The 16,593-nt window shown below is 38.3% G+C and overlaps 1 protein-coding gene across 1 annotated transcript; it reads right to left on the bottom strand.

The window, feature by feature from the left end:
• Window positions 1–1,402: 1,402 nt before the first annotated feature.
• On the bottom strand, window positions 1,403–14,593 carry LOC140928778 (plastin-3-like). Its single transcript, XM_073378562.1, has 13 exons — window positions 14,443–14,593; window positions 13,974–14,129; window positions 11,422–11,687; window positions 10,593–10,812; window positions 9,817–10,002; window positions 9,279–9,353; window positions 8,265–8,345; window positions 7,647–7,782; window positions 7,124–7,212; window positions 6,015–6,207; window positions 4,935–5,044; window positions 4,269–4,412; window positions 1,403–3,046 (listed from the first exon to the last, which is right to left on the bottom strand). The coding sequence occupies exons 1-13, from the start codon at window positions 14,500–14,502 to the stop codon at window positions 2,894–2,896; spliced, it is 1,869 nt and encodes a 622-aa protein (XP_073234663.1). The 5' UTR covers window positions 14,503–14,593; the 3' UTR covers window positions 1,403–2,893.
• Window positions 14,594–16,593: the final 2,000 nt, after the last annotated feature.

Here is a 16,593-nt window from a genome sequence, read left to right as displayed (position 1 = left end):
AACTAGAACATGAAAAAGGCCAATTTTGAATCAGGGGCCCGTTTCTCGAATGTCCTGATAGTTACTGGGCCTGGAAGCTGTTGTCGTTTACATTCAGGATGGAAGTTTCAATAGTTTTGCAGATAACATGACGAAACTATCGTTTAAAAAAACAAATGGACTGGTTCGGACGGCAAGGACCCATGCCTTCATTCGGTAGATTTTGGCTTAAACGTTTGATTTCGGGGCCGAAAAGTTATCGGGACTGTCAAGAAACTGGCCAATGGACTTCTGCAGCACTGTTTCGTTATCTTTCCCTCCTAGTTGCAAGGGGTTTTTACATGGCTTTGTTCTGTATGAAGAATTTCTTTAAGAGTAGAGAACAGGAGGAATTTGGGTACAAATATAACACCAGGGTTCATACAAAAAAATGCAACCATTTTTTAAGGACTATTCAAGGACTACATTCGATTTTCAAGAATGACCACCTATGAGGAATATAGTAAGTCACAGATTGTACAAAAATGCACAATTCCAGTCCATTCTAACAGGGATTTATTTAAGGCTTGAACTGTTTGCTTCACCAAATTCTCTACATTTTTCATTTCACTTGTCTTAAATTGATAATTAATTCTAACCTACTAGTAATAACCAAAGGTTAGGGGGTGCGCGCGACAACGATCGAACATCAAAACGCTTTTGTTGTGCTGTGCTTTGCGTAAGTTTCACGTAACAGATGGTCAAAACACGCATGATTAGATTACGTGGGGTAAAATGTCGAAACGCGCGCGATCAAAATGCGTTTTGTGCATTCCATTCATTCTTAGTGGAAGTCCAAATGAATGCTGGCTACATACATGAGACGTATGCGTAATAACTACCTGGAGATTTGGATTACGGGCTCCTCCTCCTCACCACTAACTTGTCTGTGCTATGGCTTACAATTCAAGGACTTGCACAGTAATTTAAGGACGTTTCAAGAAGAAATAGAATTAAGGCTTTTTCAAGGACTCTTCCTACAATTAGAGGACTTTTTAAGACTGCAGAGCCTGTAACACTCAGCGCTACTATTCAAACCTTTAGGCTCGATTTCCAGTGGTTCTTAAGGAAAATGAGCCCGCTTCCATTCTACCCCTCCTTAATCTCGTTTCCAGATCTTCCACGGCCAAGAGAAAGGACTTTTCAGCGTAAGACAGAGTGAGATCTGGATATAAAATTACTCGCCAAAGCGAAGAGGATTGAGAGGATATGAGATCAGACTCGGGAGACGTCGTCATTTCAAATGGTCCCATGTAACATCATCTTCACTTGAAAGCGAAAATGAACGAGTTCTCAACATTTTTAAAATACACGTTTTGCCGCATTTAAAATAAAAATGAACCAGTCGGCGCGCGAGAAAAATCAGGCAAAAAGAACTACCACCTTAACGTAACTGACAAAAATGTTTATTACTTATCACAACGATTTTAGCACACCCTTTTCTTACACGAGGTTATTAGTTAGTATTCCTCTTGGATTTTAGTCATTACTACTTTGATTTGTGTTAATTCAAACTACTGACATCAATTCCGCAGTGAATACTGCTTTATTCTCTAATTCCGTGATCGCCTAATTTGTCAGGTACAATAAAGAAATGTTCGCATGGAAAAAATTTCATCGCTCTTGGAAGGTTGGTTGGCTTCAAAGTGTAAATAACACTCTCTTAATGTGCCTGTGTGATGCAAGTAAGTCAGTGTGTTGTTCTGCTTTAGTCCAGCGCACTCGCGAGATGTGAAGTCCTGTGGCTATCTAAAACCCCGCGACCTGTACGCCATGTGAGTCGCCCATAACTCAATGGTTAGAGCGTGCTATCGGTATCTGGAAGGTCGTGGGTTCGATTCCCGCTGGGGGCTCGGAATTTTTTCCGATCATTTCTTTGTTGTACCTAATATTTATTCCTAGTATAATCTGTTATTTTGTCAATTTATAGCTGCAATAGAGAGAGGGTATGCAACCCTCTGTGCAACCACATTTAACAAATCTTTATTTTAAGATTTCAGTTACTCTCAGGACAAAAAATCTCCTGATCTTAATATTTAAATATTTTGACGTATTAAAGATTCAAACTGAAAAACGTGGAAACAGTTAAGGTCCAGGAAAGTTACAGCGTCACAAGCGCCAAAGGATGTCGCGCCGGGTTTACCGGCAGCCACGCGCATTCCACTGGTGAGCGTAGGGACTAGCTAAACTACGGCTCGATTGTATCTCTTCCTGTCTTGATGCTGGATATTAACGTCTGGGAAACAGCGCCGAGATCCTAGTTCTGGACTCCGAATAAACTCAACGCCGCGCTGATTGGCCAATCGAACAATGGCTCTTTTAACAGGCCAATCATGGCGCGTACTCAAATCCTGGTACTCAGTTGAGAGCCCAGCACAAATATCGGAATCAAACCGCCAAGTTCTTCGATTTATTTGACCCATTACGCACTTTTTTGTTGGGAAAAGTTTAATAGCATAACCGGGCTGCTTAACTGGGTTCACGTTGTTCGTCCTCTGGTAAACTTCTTCACCGCAAGAAAGCAAACAAATAATAGGCAGTCAAATCGTTATATTACGAACTTCTGCTACAAAAGCGCGACGACTTGACGATAACGAAAACATAAAAAAATGATTATTTCAACTCGTTCAGTTCTTTTAAAGTTGTGACGATACATTGGAACCTAGGGGGGAAAGGATCGAGTCTATCTATTCTCCTGCCGTCTAAACCTATCGTTTGTTTCTATTTTTTACGGTTACGTTGCCGTCGCCGTTCGGTAGGTCTCTGTATTTTACTTTTTCATTCGCTCGAATATTTTAGTATATTTCAAAATCTCAAATACGTTTTCAAAAGTTGGACTAAACATTTTCTTCTTAATTCCTAACTACTTCTTTTCTTATTCCAGTGCGAGCGCCGTGGCCATCAGACAGGCAAACACTGTCAACACCATCTTCGGTTTGACTTCAACCAAGTCATCAGGCAGGGCGTAGATTGTAGCTCCAATCTTTCGAGCCACACTCAGTGCGTACTTGGCGTTTTCGTGTTTTTCCTCAAAAAAAAAAAAAAGAAAAATATCACAGTTAATTATATGACTAAATCTAAGAATTTATTGTTCTGTGATTGCCGATGCACTCAGGGGCTCCTTTCGGGGATCCTGTTATTTTTCTATGGGTTTCCCATTCATAGCCCTTAAGTTTGTACCTTATTACTTTTTGTTAAGGTGTGCCCTCTAGGATTATGTTATGTTTATCCCATTTGATTTGATTCAGAGGCCCCGACTGGGGAACCTGTTGTGTTTCGGCAATGACGTAACTTATACCACCTACTTATATTTTTCATTTTTTATCGTTTTATCTTTATTTTTACCAATTGTGTATGTCTTGCTTTTATTCAACATATTACGTAACTTTATTTTCACCTTGAATGTATATAGATAGCTATTTCAAAATGTGTATTTTGTATCCAGGTTTTGATTTTAAGCTTGTACACTAAAGAAGCCCGAAGGGCGAAACGTTTGTATTAAACAGCAAGATATGTGAGAAAGTGCGTAGTAGATCTCTTTCACATTCAAGTTTATATATATATTATTTAACCTTTCGTTGTCTTAGATAAATCTGCCAGATAAGAGTATGGCTTTCCTACTACCATTTCACTCGAAGCCTAACTAAAATCTGTCCGCATCTTGTACTAAAAAATTTTACAGGGGCTGTTGTTTCACGGCTGACTACGGCTAGTTCATGTTGTTCATAACGTTAGTTACGCGTCCTAAATCACTATAAAACTTTTGAAAGACAAAATCAAGTTTCGAGTCAAACAAATAGGTCTCCCAAACATTACTGATCAAACTTTACAGAAAACAAAAATGATCTTTGAAAAAACTGACTAGGAAGATTTACGAAAACCACCATTGCAATCCGTTACTTCTCCAAGTTCGTCCATCGGTGCCTCCTTTTGTATTTGCCGTCTTATTTATACCTTCTTTCAACGTCTTCACTGAAAATGGTGGCAGTTTCCACTGTTTAAATTTTAATAAATTTCGTGACACAGCTTCGTGACACCGGTGAACTGCGTTCGGCACTTTAGAATCGAGGAAACTGGGCTGAATTACCTTTCGCAAAGACTTCTGGGACTGTTACTAGGGACAGGGGAAACAAATTGGCCAATAGCTGACCGGCATGTCACCAGTAACGATCCCAGAACTAACTGCGGCACAAATTTCGGCTCCAAGTCCCTCCTTGTTTCTAGAGTGACGAATAGAGCTCATTCCTTACCTCATCAGTTTCCCCAGGAGTGACCAAGCTATAGTCCACTATACCAGGCTTGATAGCATCAACCAGATCCAACACCGCCTGACTGCTGGAAATAGCTGGATCCTTAAATGAAGCAATGCTGCTGGATTTGTTCGCACTCTTTAACTGCAAGACAAACAAGGGAGGAAAATTATTACAATAATGACGGCGGTATATTCTCAAAGCTTTATCCATCAAAAGTAGAGCGTAAAGATAACGTGGGTGGCATTTCATCAGGGCCGGGCTCTTAACGATACTAAGCTTGGTTCCATTGTGAACTTTGTTTATTGTTTTTGCAATGAATCCTGTGGGGCCAGCAGTGCTGGATTGCAGGAAGACTTCATGCGAACGAGAAAAATGTCAACGCTTTCTTCACGCACAGCTCAATAAGTCTGACACCTCGCTAAAACGGACTTCATGGCCTTCATTTACTCCTTTTAGCTGACTCTCTGTAAGACAGACACCTCACTAGAAACCTAGACCTAAAGTTGGCCCCTGCCTTTCAGCTTTACTCCTGTATTAGTTGACTAAAACGAGTCCCAATCAACCCTAATTAACAGGGACATCTCCCTAAGACAGACACATAACACCTGTACTTAAAGGTGTGTGTTTTAGAGGAGGGGTCCACTGTATAACAAATAACAGCACCTTCTCGTTAACCCAATCCACAATGTCCTTGTCCTCCATAGTTTTTCCATCTTTGTTTAGCTTCGAAAGCAGGGCAAGTGTGTATGACCTCATTTGCTGCCATACAACAGCTGTAATAGCAAAGAGAATTGAAATATTTATCTGTACGAGTTACACCCAAACAAGTCACTGCCCCTTCTGAAGTCTGGGATATGGATTTTACTTGGAGACATAAATGCTATGAGTAGCACTGATGAGTAATGTGTAAACACGTTTATCAAATAAAAATGGTTTACAGAAAACCTAACAACATGCATATTGGAAAGACACTTGAATACAGTTTCTCATTTCGGCAAGAAAAAATATACCAGTAACCATCCGGTTTCATTTTAAGAAGGTAAAGATCATTCCACTTCCAAGGTCAAACGCTTTTTTGCCTAATTAGGGGGTTCCAGATTTTGGTTCTTTTTTGCTTCATTTAGAATAGTTATAAGACACAGTGCCAACACAGACTCCTTGTACTTCATTTATTCACTTTACTGGCACTAGAGTTTTGATCCAACAGGACAGTGCTTTGATCAGCAATACTTTTGAATATTGCTCTTCAAAGAGTTAAACCTTCTTTAAATGAGGTGTTTCTTTGAAGTGTCTGCTTTTGACATTATTAAGTCATGGAGTTGAAAGAGCATGTTTTATTGTTTAGCCACCTCTCTCGACATCGCATTAAAATGGTGTTTGATGTTTGACCTAGATCAAACATTTTTATCCACTACTTAGCATCATACACAAATGTTCGCTCATTTAGCAGGGTGCAAAGAAAATCATTTTTACAGCTTGCCATTAGGACAAGCTGAAGCTAGCATTTACTAGCCCAGATGTCATTTCAACTAGCCCCAAAAGCTTTTTGTCGAGCAGAATTGATTTCACACTTCTTCTGTTAATCGAATTCCTCAAACAACATCACTTGCCTGTTGGGCAAGTTAAAAACAGATTCAGTTCACTAGCCCGATAGCAAAATCCACTAGCCCCGGGCTATTGGACACTACTTTCTCTGCACGCTCATTTAGCCAGTCCATTAAATACATTAAATTTCTTTCTTACCTAGGGTCAAGGTTTCATTGCAGTCATGGATATCCTGGCCTCCGATCCCAACCAATGAAAATTTCACTTTTTTCCCTATCTCCACTGCATAGTTGCAGTTCTCTAGTTTCTTCATCTTTCCACCCATTTGCTTAAAAGGAGGCCTGTTAACTTTATCCCAATTGACAACCCCTGGCTGTACAATATCATAAAGCTATAAAAAAAGAAATGTTAGAAATTAATGACAGTACATACATTACTTGATAAACATCCAGGGCTCCATAATAAAATAATAATTAATTAATACTAATAACTGTAATAATAATAATAATAAACAGTTGAGTTTGCAGGTAAATGTATAAGAAGATCACGAAAGCAGCGTGACAGAAGAAGCTAGTCTCTGATTGGGCACAAAAATATTTTTTGCCCATATTTTTGTGCCTAATCAGAGACAAGCATTCAACTGAGCCCTGCAACTGGTTCATTAAGAGAAGCATCCCAGGGTCTCTCTCGCCCGTTCTTGAAAACTTTTGCCACTGCTTTTCCCGACCCAACAGTCTGCCCCTGGGTCTCTGAGGATGCTTTCACTCAAATCCAGGATTTAGAAAATGCATGGAAGGAGACAAATGAATTTTACATACAATTTGGCGAACTCAACAGACACTGAAAGTGTTTCAAATCTCGTTTTTCTTTAACCACACGACTAGAATTTTTACATGGGAGAGAAATTTGGTGCACAGTATGACAAATTGTCACATAAGCCAGCACACCAGTGCACCCCCATTTACTTGTTTACATTTAAAAAAAGATACATAATTTACAGAAGTAAAAAGGGATGCTGTGTAGGAATGTGAAAGGGGGACCATTAGTCAATAAGGGTAACCTTTTCTGTCAAAAATGAATTTTTGTAAAAGGGTGAGGGGTTGGACCTTGGCAAAGCCTCCCAACACGGTGGATGAAACAATAAGGGAAGAAAAATAGAGGGAGGGGGGTAAACATATCAGCTGCATGTAGTTAAGCTGTCAACACTGATGGTGAGATAGCACTCTTTGTGATTACCTGCATCAATTTGCATTTACCCACATTAATAAGATGATACTAACAGTTAAGATAGCATTTACTATGTGTACCTGTAGCAGAACCAGTCCACTGCACAGATCCCTGTAAAGGTGGTTGACATAGGGATTAACACCAATACTGTTCATCCAGTTACGGAAAGCTGCATCAAAAATGAACATGAAAAAGTTGACAAGATGTTTTTATTTATTTGATCTTTATTTTGTTTGTGACATCTTTAAGCAATAGCAATGCTCATGAAGCTAACAGCTGGCTACTGGTAAATTTTGCAAGCTGAAAAAGAAGCTTGTCATCAGCTGGTCATTTTGAAGGTGTAGCCTGCATGAATGCAGAATTAAGAAAAAGGAAGGCTTTTGGTGCAAGTGCTCATTCATGAATAACTAGGGCTAAGACACACAAATATTAAAGTAAGAAAAGAATCAACCTATATAAAAACAGTTTTACACAGAATTTAATTTTGACCCATAAAATACAGACTGTGTACCTTTGGTTAACTACAATGTATATCAACAGCTTGCAGATGAAAGACATTCATAAGAAGCGCTAATGTCTGCAACTTTAAGTTTGTTAACTCACTTTTTTCTTCTCTGGTCTCTTCACGTGCCTCTTCAAGATCCACTTCCTCAGCATCCATTGGAGGCAAGCCAGGGTAGCTGTTAAACAAGTTGGCTACAAATGCCATGTTCAGCTTGGAGTTTCCAGACACTACATCCTGAGGAGAATTATTAATAATTATTGTCAATTTCCAGGGGAGTAGGAAGAACAGGCTGATAATGTGGTTTTAAACAAAGATGGCAAACACACTATCTAGTTTTAACACCAAGTTGATGGAAATACATGTAGCTGCATTAAAAAATACCAAGCTATTAGAAAATAAAAGTTGATTCTTATGCACAAGCTTTTATTTCACACCACTCTGCAAAAAGAAAACACTCAGACAACAAAACCATTTTGAATTTTGAAATCAATTTAGAAGTTCTAGTCTAATGAGAAAATATACAGAAAAAGGCTTCTAGCACTGGAGCCATTAAGGATTTTTATGGAAACTCCTTTTGTCTAGAATTAACTGATTATCATTTAAGTTGCATCATTTTGTGATCATCAATTTCCGATGCATTAGAACTGTAGTTCTTTGCTTATACTTCATAAGTAGAGTTCAAGGTCCTCCCCCAATTTAATATGTTTCTATCATACCTTAGGGCGTACAAACTTTCTGCAGTTGATCCTGTCTGCCATCTGCAACATTTTCTCTGCTCGCTTGTTAAGATCTTTTTCCTAAAGCAAGGACAAGAGCATTTTCTGATTGATGAGTGTAGATCACAAACCCTTAGGAGGGCAAACTGTACTAAGGCCATTTACAGAAACGAATTGGCACTGATTTTACACATCAAATACACAAATTCAAAGCAGTCACAAATCATTGTTGTATAGAGTTGCTGTTGTAAAAATATTAACCCTTAAAACCCGCTTATCAATATGCAGTGATTTTATTGCCTCTGCATCCTGCGTCCCAGATGCATAAAAATCACCAAAGACGCAAAATAATTTGTGGTATGTGTCCCATAGGATGCAAAGATTGATTGATTGACCTGAACATGTTTTTGTAGCATAACCAGTTTGTGTGATTTCCGTGGCTGTTCTTATGGCTGTTGTTTAACGGCATATATTTCTTTTAGACTTTGTTGAGCTGGACAGTAGAAGGAGTACATTTTTATTTCAGTAAACTGTAATAAAGAGTTTTGCTGTCTGTCTTTATATCAACTGTGTGATTAGGGACTCATGTTTTTTAACTGGGACTCAATGGTTCGGGACTGGGACCCATGATTTTTCACAAGATGAGTCCCAGGACTCGCCATAACTATTTGTAACAAAATCACTGAGCATGAATTCTCTCCACACTGTACTCTATACATATTTTATTTACAGGTAAGGTAATTAGTTTACTGATTGGTTTAACAATAAAGGCCTTTAGACGCTGGCCACTGTTTGGATAAAAAAAAATTATTTCTATTCACCAATTCATTTTGAAGTCTCAGCCATCAGGTATGATAACAATGCCCTGAACATTAATTTGCAACTCATTAAATGACAAGGAATAACGAAACAGGGGAGCACATTTTGTTAGATACTTCTTTCTTTAAATCTCTCGATTACTTTTCTGCAATCCCCCAGCTCAATTACACCCTCAAGGTGTATGTTTATACTTACGCGCATTGGATGGTTATCCACGTACATTTCAGCAGGAGTAATACGACTAAGAAGAATGGAGTAACATTCAGAATCCTGAAGAAAAAAAACAGATCTTCATTTAACATTGATCACTGGTCAAATAAATCATAGAAAACAAGTTAATTACAAATCAGGGCCAACAACACATTTTACCTGAGAAAATAGTTGAAACTAGGTGACATTATATAAAGAGGGGATGCCCTTTAGAAATGATTTGTTTTCGACTGCTAAATTCTTTGCCTTTAAAATATAGGCTTGGGAATCAAAAGGAGAATTTGGCATTAGATCGTTAGCCACATTATTTTCTTAAAACAAACAACCAAAAATCACTCTTCCATTTCTTTGTTCACTGCACGTTCCTAGAGAAGGTTAGAGTTTCCTCTGAATTCTGAATCTCATCAAACAATTTTGCTAGTATACCTCTTACAACAGATTTATCCGCAGACATCAAATTTTCAGGCAACACAGTACTTAATAAATGCCAAAGAAAAGTTCTATGTTTATCAATGTAGATTACCTTAATGTCATCACTGAAATTATGCACACGGCGATGGTGCCCGGCTTGTTCCAAATGGTAATTAAACCAACGCAGCAGAATTTCTTCAGGAGAAAGAGCCATGAGGTCATTAATTGTCTCTCCCTCCCTCAAGAGACGGGCCAGTCCAGGTACATTTGTCAGTGTGATGTTGGCAAACAAGCCAATCTAAAACAATATTAAAGAGTATATTCAGAATGGTGAAGGGTGGTAAATGTATCTAAAATTATTTAGGGACCAGAACAAGCATCTTTGTTTTTATGTCTTACTTTAAGTAAAGTGAACTGCAACAAAAATCACGGTTGTGTCATTAACCCACGTATTTTGGCTTAATTTTCAGTTTGTTAACTTGATAAAATCATGTTCAAACTGTTTGGGGTGCGTCTTATAACTGACTGGGCATTTTAACCAAAAAATATGGTATATCAAGTATTTCTTTTAACTGACATGAACTGATGAAAAACAAATACAACTTCATTCAAAAACAAATATTTTCTGTGAGCGACCAGTGCTTCTGTGATAACTTGGCAGCAATTTTTACTGGTTCCCTGAGCTTCTGGAAAACCCTATCTGTAATACAATCATCTATCAATAATAGAAACTACTATCAGCTCCAACTGTGTCTGTCTTAGACAGAGAAGTGCTGATTGTAAAAAGTAATATTATTGTAATCACTTTACTGTACATTTCACAGAAATGGTGATTAGCAGGTGTCCAAACGCATGTTTCTTATGATGAGTGCCAGGAAATGAACTTACTCTAATGATCTGCCAAAGGACACCTAATACCAGATGAGGCTTTCCCTTCTCAAGATCCTCTGCTCCAATATTAACAATGTTACAACCAATAGAGCGAGCAGAATTCAGGGCCAATGTCATGTTTTCGTGGATCTTATAGATGCTCAGAGACTTTCCCGACTGAGGTTTGTTGATAGCACGTTCATCCACAGTGTCAGGTACCGACAAGTTGATCATTTTACTAAAAAGACAAGGACCGAAAAAGGGATATTAAAGCTCAGAGGCCAAAAAATGAAAACATTTACTTGATTCCACTCTAAAAAAACGACAGCATGTTCCAAAACAAAACTTACTCAAAAATGTATTCCAGCACTTTAAATATAAGGACAATATTGCAGCTCTTGACAAAGGAGGATTGGATTTTGTTGACTGAGAAAGAAACTTACAATTTTGTATTTCATATAGAGCAATTTCCAGCAACTCTAGAAAACATAGCCTTTTTCGAAAGGTCTATAAAGGTATTAAATGCACTGACATGTCATTTCCCATTAAAAGACAAATTTTAACTATGTTATCTCCAGGAGACTTAGCCTGGTGCTGAAAGCTCCACTGCGAGAACAAGAGATCTTATGGTATAGATGATTTAACTTACGTTTAATAGACAAGCACATCATTTAATCCTCTCAAATAGGAGAATCTGGTTTATTTACTAGTATCCAAATTACTCAGACCAGCACAAAATAATAACCATGTAATAATATTATTTTTTCAACCTAAGTTATGCAATAGTGAGGTCAAGAAACAGTTTTAACAACTGCTGTTTTGTTTTTATTTAGTAAAATAGGCTCACCATAAAATGATACCATCCTTCATCTTTTCAAACACATCTGACGTTGCTGGGTTAATGGGTAGGTAAGCCTGTGCCTCCTTGTCATCTTTGAGTGCAGTATTTATCCAGTCAACAAAAGCAACTCTCTCTGCCTCAGAATAAGAATGCTTTGTGCCTTCTGCCGAACTTTCAGAAGTCCCTCCTGAACTCTCAAGTTGGTCCCTTTTCTTTATTAGCTTTTTAAACTCTGACCCTGCAGAGAACTTTTTGCTGTTTTGTTTATAAATCTGGAGGAATAAAAATGCACAATGTAGTTAGCAACCTGACAGCAGCACACATTTGCTAGATTTTGATGTACTCAAGAAAGACTCTGCATGAATCAAGCAAGAACTTTCCTGAGCATGCGCTGCATGTTGCTAAGATAAAGTTTCGAACCCAGGCCTAATAGCTATGCGCATGCTACAACGAGCTCAATTATGACCATCAGTTTATCATTATCAATACATAGATGCTCGCAGTTGGAAACCAGTTTGACAAGAGGAGACAAGATTTACTAGTCCAGAAGTTTGGGCTGTTGCAATTTGGGGGAGCAGAGCCCCTCCGCATTTTTGGTGTTGAAAATATCACTGGCGCAGCATAACAATTCTAAAGAACTACCTAAGAAGCCCCATGAGGCAGGACTGCCTGAACAAATGCCTACTGATGCATTGTCATGAATCGATTAAGGACACACTAGACACTGTGAAGATTGCAAAGATGTTTGCTTGTGCCAATAAAAAAATGCAAAGGGCATTTTGGAAAATTTGAGTAGGCATAAGCACATGGCTGAGTGAATAGCCCGCAAGCAAGCTCTCCTGAGGTTCCCAAGGGGTACAGGAGTGGGAGAGGCAAAAGGAGAAGGAGAGCTTGCACTTGCGTCTCATAAATGTGAATATCTACATCTCACAATGGGGTGCGAAATACTGATTGGCTGATTTTTAATCAGGCAATGACATTATGTTCCCTTAGGAGAGCTTACACACAGGGTACAGTAGAATTCTGATAATAATGGCCCCCTTTATTTTCGGATTTAGCAGGCCAAAGGGGCCGTTACTTTCAGGTAGCCGTTACTTTCGGATGGTTAGAAAACGTTTGTACTTCAGCAGGGGTTTTGCACAAAGAGGACGCATATTAACATTATAAGTTTAACTATATCAATTATGATTGTTTTTTCATCTAAACCAGGTTTTCTTTCTTGCAAAAGCGTTTTGTATGTGAGTCCAAAGGAATTAGGCCCTTGTTAGGCCGACAAAAACTTGACTTGTCACGTGCGTAATATTGGCCACTATTACTTGTTACCAGTCTCCTTAGAGACATAAACGAGTGACAGGTGTGGTGCACTGGTGACTAGCTACATTTCTTTGATCTCCGCGTCATGTCAGTCAATCGAAAAACAGTACAACAGTGAAAGTTTTGCTTCAAGAAGCAGACGGTATACAATGTAACCATTTGAGAATCTAGAGGCCTTTTCTTTTTTCTTAATTTTGTGGTTAAAAGTTAACGTGTTTGCGATTATATTCACACTGAAATAGCACATTAATTCCATCAACATCACAGCCGTACCTGCGCATGGAGACGGCTACCCACCTTGCACATCAAAACTGACAGATACAACTTTAATTATCTCTTTCATTTAAAGGGACAAGCAATATTAAAATTTTGTAGTTTAGGTTGCTTTGTAAGTAGTTTACTGTGTTCTAATTCAAGACCGCGCGATAAAATCAAATGAAAACCATTATGTAACCGCAAACAGCGTCGTTCTTTACTTTGATAATCTTTTTTCATGAAAATAAACTTTTCCAGAGGGGTTGGGGGGTATTTGTCTTACTTTGTGGAAGTTCCGGAGGGGTGGTGGTGGGGGGGGGGGGGTCATCTGTTCCTTGCAATATGGAAAACCAGGGAGGTGGGGGGGGGGTGAAATTCCCTCTGTGGTGGGGTATAGATATTTTCTGGAACCACACAATATGAGATCTGTATGTTGATATTAAGGGGCCTTTAAATTAAAAGGGTTCAAACTGTTTAGTAGCCGGTAATGTGGACATGTTTCATACAAAATGTATCTTTATAGAGCGACCAGGGACATAATTTCATAGTTTTTACCATGTCTTTATTTTGGATTTATGGCCTTAATGCTTAGGAATTTTATTCATCTTAAAAAAAAAACAACAACAAAGGTAGATTATTAAAGAAGCTTTTAAAATTTCTTGCAGAAAGTCTTGGACTATTAATTAAGGCATGTTATTAAAAGCAAGCAACCTTACTATTAGAACACTATTTAACCTGTGAAAAGAATGCAATTTACTAAACGGGCTAAATGAGTTAATTATCTGCTAAATCCCAGAGATATAAAAGAAACATTACTTATTTAAGTATGCTAATTATTTCAGCTACATTTCATTTGGCAATAAGTTGTTCTACAACGCCTCGCCACATTAACTCTGCGATAATTAAGATCTTAACCCTGTTAATTAGTAAGACACAAGCGTTTTCATTTCTCCCTCTGCTGAAAATTTTGGCGCTTTTTTAGAACTCACCTCCAAGAACTCATTGAACTCAACAGTTCCGTTCTCATTTTTGTCGATCTCTTTTATAATTTCACGTAATTTATAGCCAGGTATGTCTTCTCCTAAAGCTTTCATAACCGATCCAATCTCTTGGCAAGTTATGTGGCCATTGCTGTCCAAGTCAAACTGTAGATAAAGCAGAGTGAACGAAGTTACAAATTTATAGCAGCTGTATCTGTAGAATTGCACAGCATTAAGCTTTTGCTTACTTGCCAGACGCGCAGAGACACGAGCGCAGTAAAATTCAGATTATTCCGCGACTACGCAAAGGGTAAAATCATTTCGTTTTGTTTGGACTTAAGATCGTTCTATGGAAAGTTGCAAACAACATGTCATCAAGGAAGTAAATTAGAACTTAGCTACATTAAGGTAATTGTTATAAAATGAGCAAGCGAAAGTTTCAGCTGAAAGTCAAATCCTCTTGAAAGAGGATGTTTACCTGACTAAACGACTCTCGAATTTCTGCTACTTCGTCTTGTGAAAGATGAGAGTCTGCCATGTTGAAAAGGCAAAGTTCAAAAACGTTTAACTCGCCAAAAAAGAAGGAAGAAAACAACTGAAAGTATGGAGACTGCTGGATTATAAGCCTGTTTTTCAACTCAGTGGGCCGTGCCGATAAGACCCACTTCCCTTTCCACAAATAACGCTCTCCTATTGGTTAACACCCAGTGGCCTTAACCAAATTTGGTAATCGAGACGATGAGAAATTGTTCCATTCCGACCCATTTCCGTTCCGGCTGAACGCAGAGATATTGTACTTTAACGAAGACCAATTAAATATTTAAAGCTACATTCCCCAAATATGGTTAGAGACAAGAGTTTATTTTATTCCCCGTCTGTATGGTCATTTTCAGTTGATCTGTATTTTTAAGGTCATAGAATGGCTTCAGCATTCCTTCGTATCTATAGAAAGATGATTGATGTATGTTTTGCATTTCTTTTGTTGTTTTACGATTTCCGGCTCGGTAAAAATATTTTTTCGCTTTCGGTGAAAATCTAAAACGAGTTTGCGTGAAATATTGTTATAGCCTGACTAAAATGTTGATATATTTAGGTTTCTTTCATGGTTCCGATTTCTTATGACCCCCGCGCCGAGGTCAAATGTGTTGATATTGAAAGCATAGTTGAGCACTTTCAGAAGATAGACAAATTTCCATAACTGTTGTTAACTAAGAGTACTGTGTGTTTTGTTATTAAATTGTGCGAAGCAAAAATGCATGCTATTGTCCGGGATTGATTGACAAGAAAAGAAAATTAAACAATGACCTTTTTCAGGTCTCGTCATCAAACTATGTAGAATTTGCAATTCACAATGTTGTTCTGTGTACTCGTGGTTACCCAAGAAATGTGTGTCAACAAAGATAAATCTCAGTTTCCAAAACAAGAGGACATAAATGGCTTCGACTAGTTAATGACGTTTTCTCCTTTAGAAGAGAGAGTGGCTGTAAAAGCAAAGTTGGATAGCAAAACAGAAAAGAAAGAGAAAGAGACGAAAAGTTTCTCTTTTTTCTCTTCTCTTTTACTATTTCTTTTAATCTCAAAAAAGAGCTACCCTGCGAGCAGTGGTTTCTCCAGGCCGAACGCTAAGCTACGAAGGTTTCTCTCCCGTAGCGTCCGGCCTGGAGAAACTACTGCTCGCAGGGTACAAAAGAGGAAAAAGGAATGACCTTTTTTTAGCATGGATGACCACGACTGTGTCACTAAAGAGAGGAGGGGAGAAAGCAATCCTATCAAGTTATATATACCCGGCGGAAGTTGATTTTCCGACAGGGAAGTCCGCCCGCCAACTTTTTTGTTTTTGAATTTGCCCGTGTACATATGGGTGACAGTCAGGTGATCCGATTGTGAACTTCATCGCTGTATAGGGAATTTCGAAATAATAGGAACAAATAGTATCAATTATATTTTTAAAAGACTCGATAGGTGAAGGGGAGAGATTGAAAGAGGGGACTGAGGTCTATCTAACTTTGTTATCAGGGCGTCAAGGCGTTTCACCTCTACAAACCTGAATTACGTCATTATGAGCAATGCTAACGTCAGCAGCAGCCCTGGATGACGGAGTTAAAATGTGAACTACAAAGGGCTTTAAATAATAAGTGTCAGAATACTGTAAGAGTGAAATGCAGTGTTGTTTATTGAAAATACCTCATTAAAACTGCACGGTCAAAAGGGAGTTCGTTGCCGATGTATAGCAGCGTATACCTAAGATTTCGGCTAATATACAACAACACGGTGTGTAATATGTTTAAAACACTTGCCATGTTGTATCGTCTATTCTATCCATACTGATACTTTCGTTGTTCTGATCAAAGAGCTTTACGCATCTTGATATAATGACAAGGAAAACTTCATGTGTTAACAAAAACTGTTTTAATTTCGATTTACACTGTAACTGCAACAGCCTGCATTCAAGGAAAAGTGGTAATGAATCAATATAAATTATTCACGAAGAAATGTATGGAAAACCGACCGAAATATGAATGAAACTTTTCAAATTAAGTTTTGTTGCTATTTTAGATGCGGAGCCAATTATGATAAAAGAGTAATAACAACTAAAAAAACTTTATTTGCCAAATCTCTACACGTTCTG

This window comes from Porites lutea, chromosome 2, assembly GCF_958299795.1.
Source record: "Porites lutea chromosome 2, jaPorLute2.1, whole genome shotgun sequence".
Taxonomy (NCBI): Eukaryota; Metazoa; Cnidaria; class Anthozoa; order Scleractinia; family Poritidae; genus Porites; species Porites lutea.
Note: the sequence above shows the minus strand (reverse complement) of the source record. Positions and strands in the feature narration are given on the sequence as shown.

Excerpts from the sequence above, each read along its gene's own strand:
- LOC140928778 (XM_073378562.1), bottom strand. The coding sequence starts at position 14,502 with ATGGCAGACTCTCATCTTTCACAAGACGAAGTAGCAGAAATTCGAGAG. Across the intron at positions 14,130-14,442 it reads TTCGAGAGTCGTTTAGTCAG|TTTGACTTGGACAGCAATGG; the intron begins GTAAACATCCTC and ends CTTTATCTACAG. Across the intron at positions 4,413-4,934 it reads TGGATTGGGTTAACGAGAAG|TTAAAGAGTGCGAACAAATC; the intron begins GTGCTGTTATTT and ends TTTGTCTTGCAG.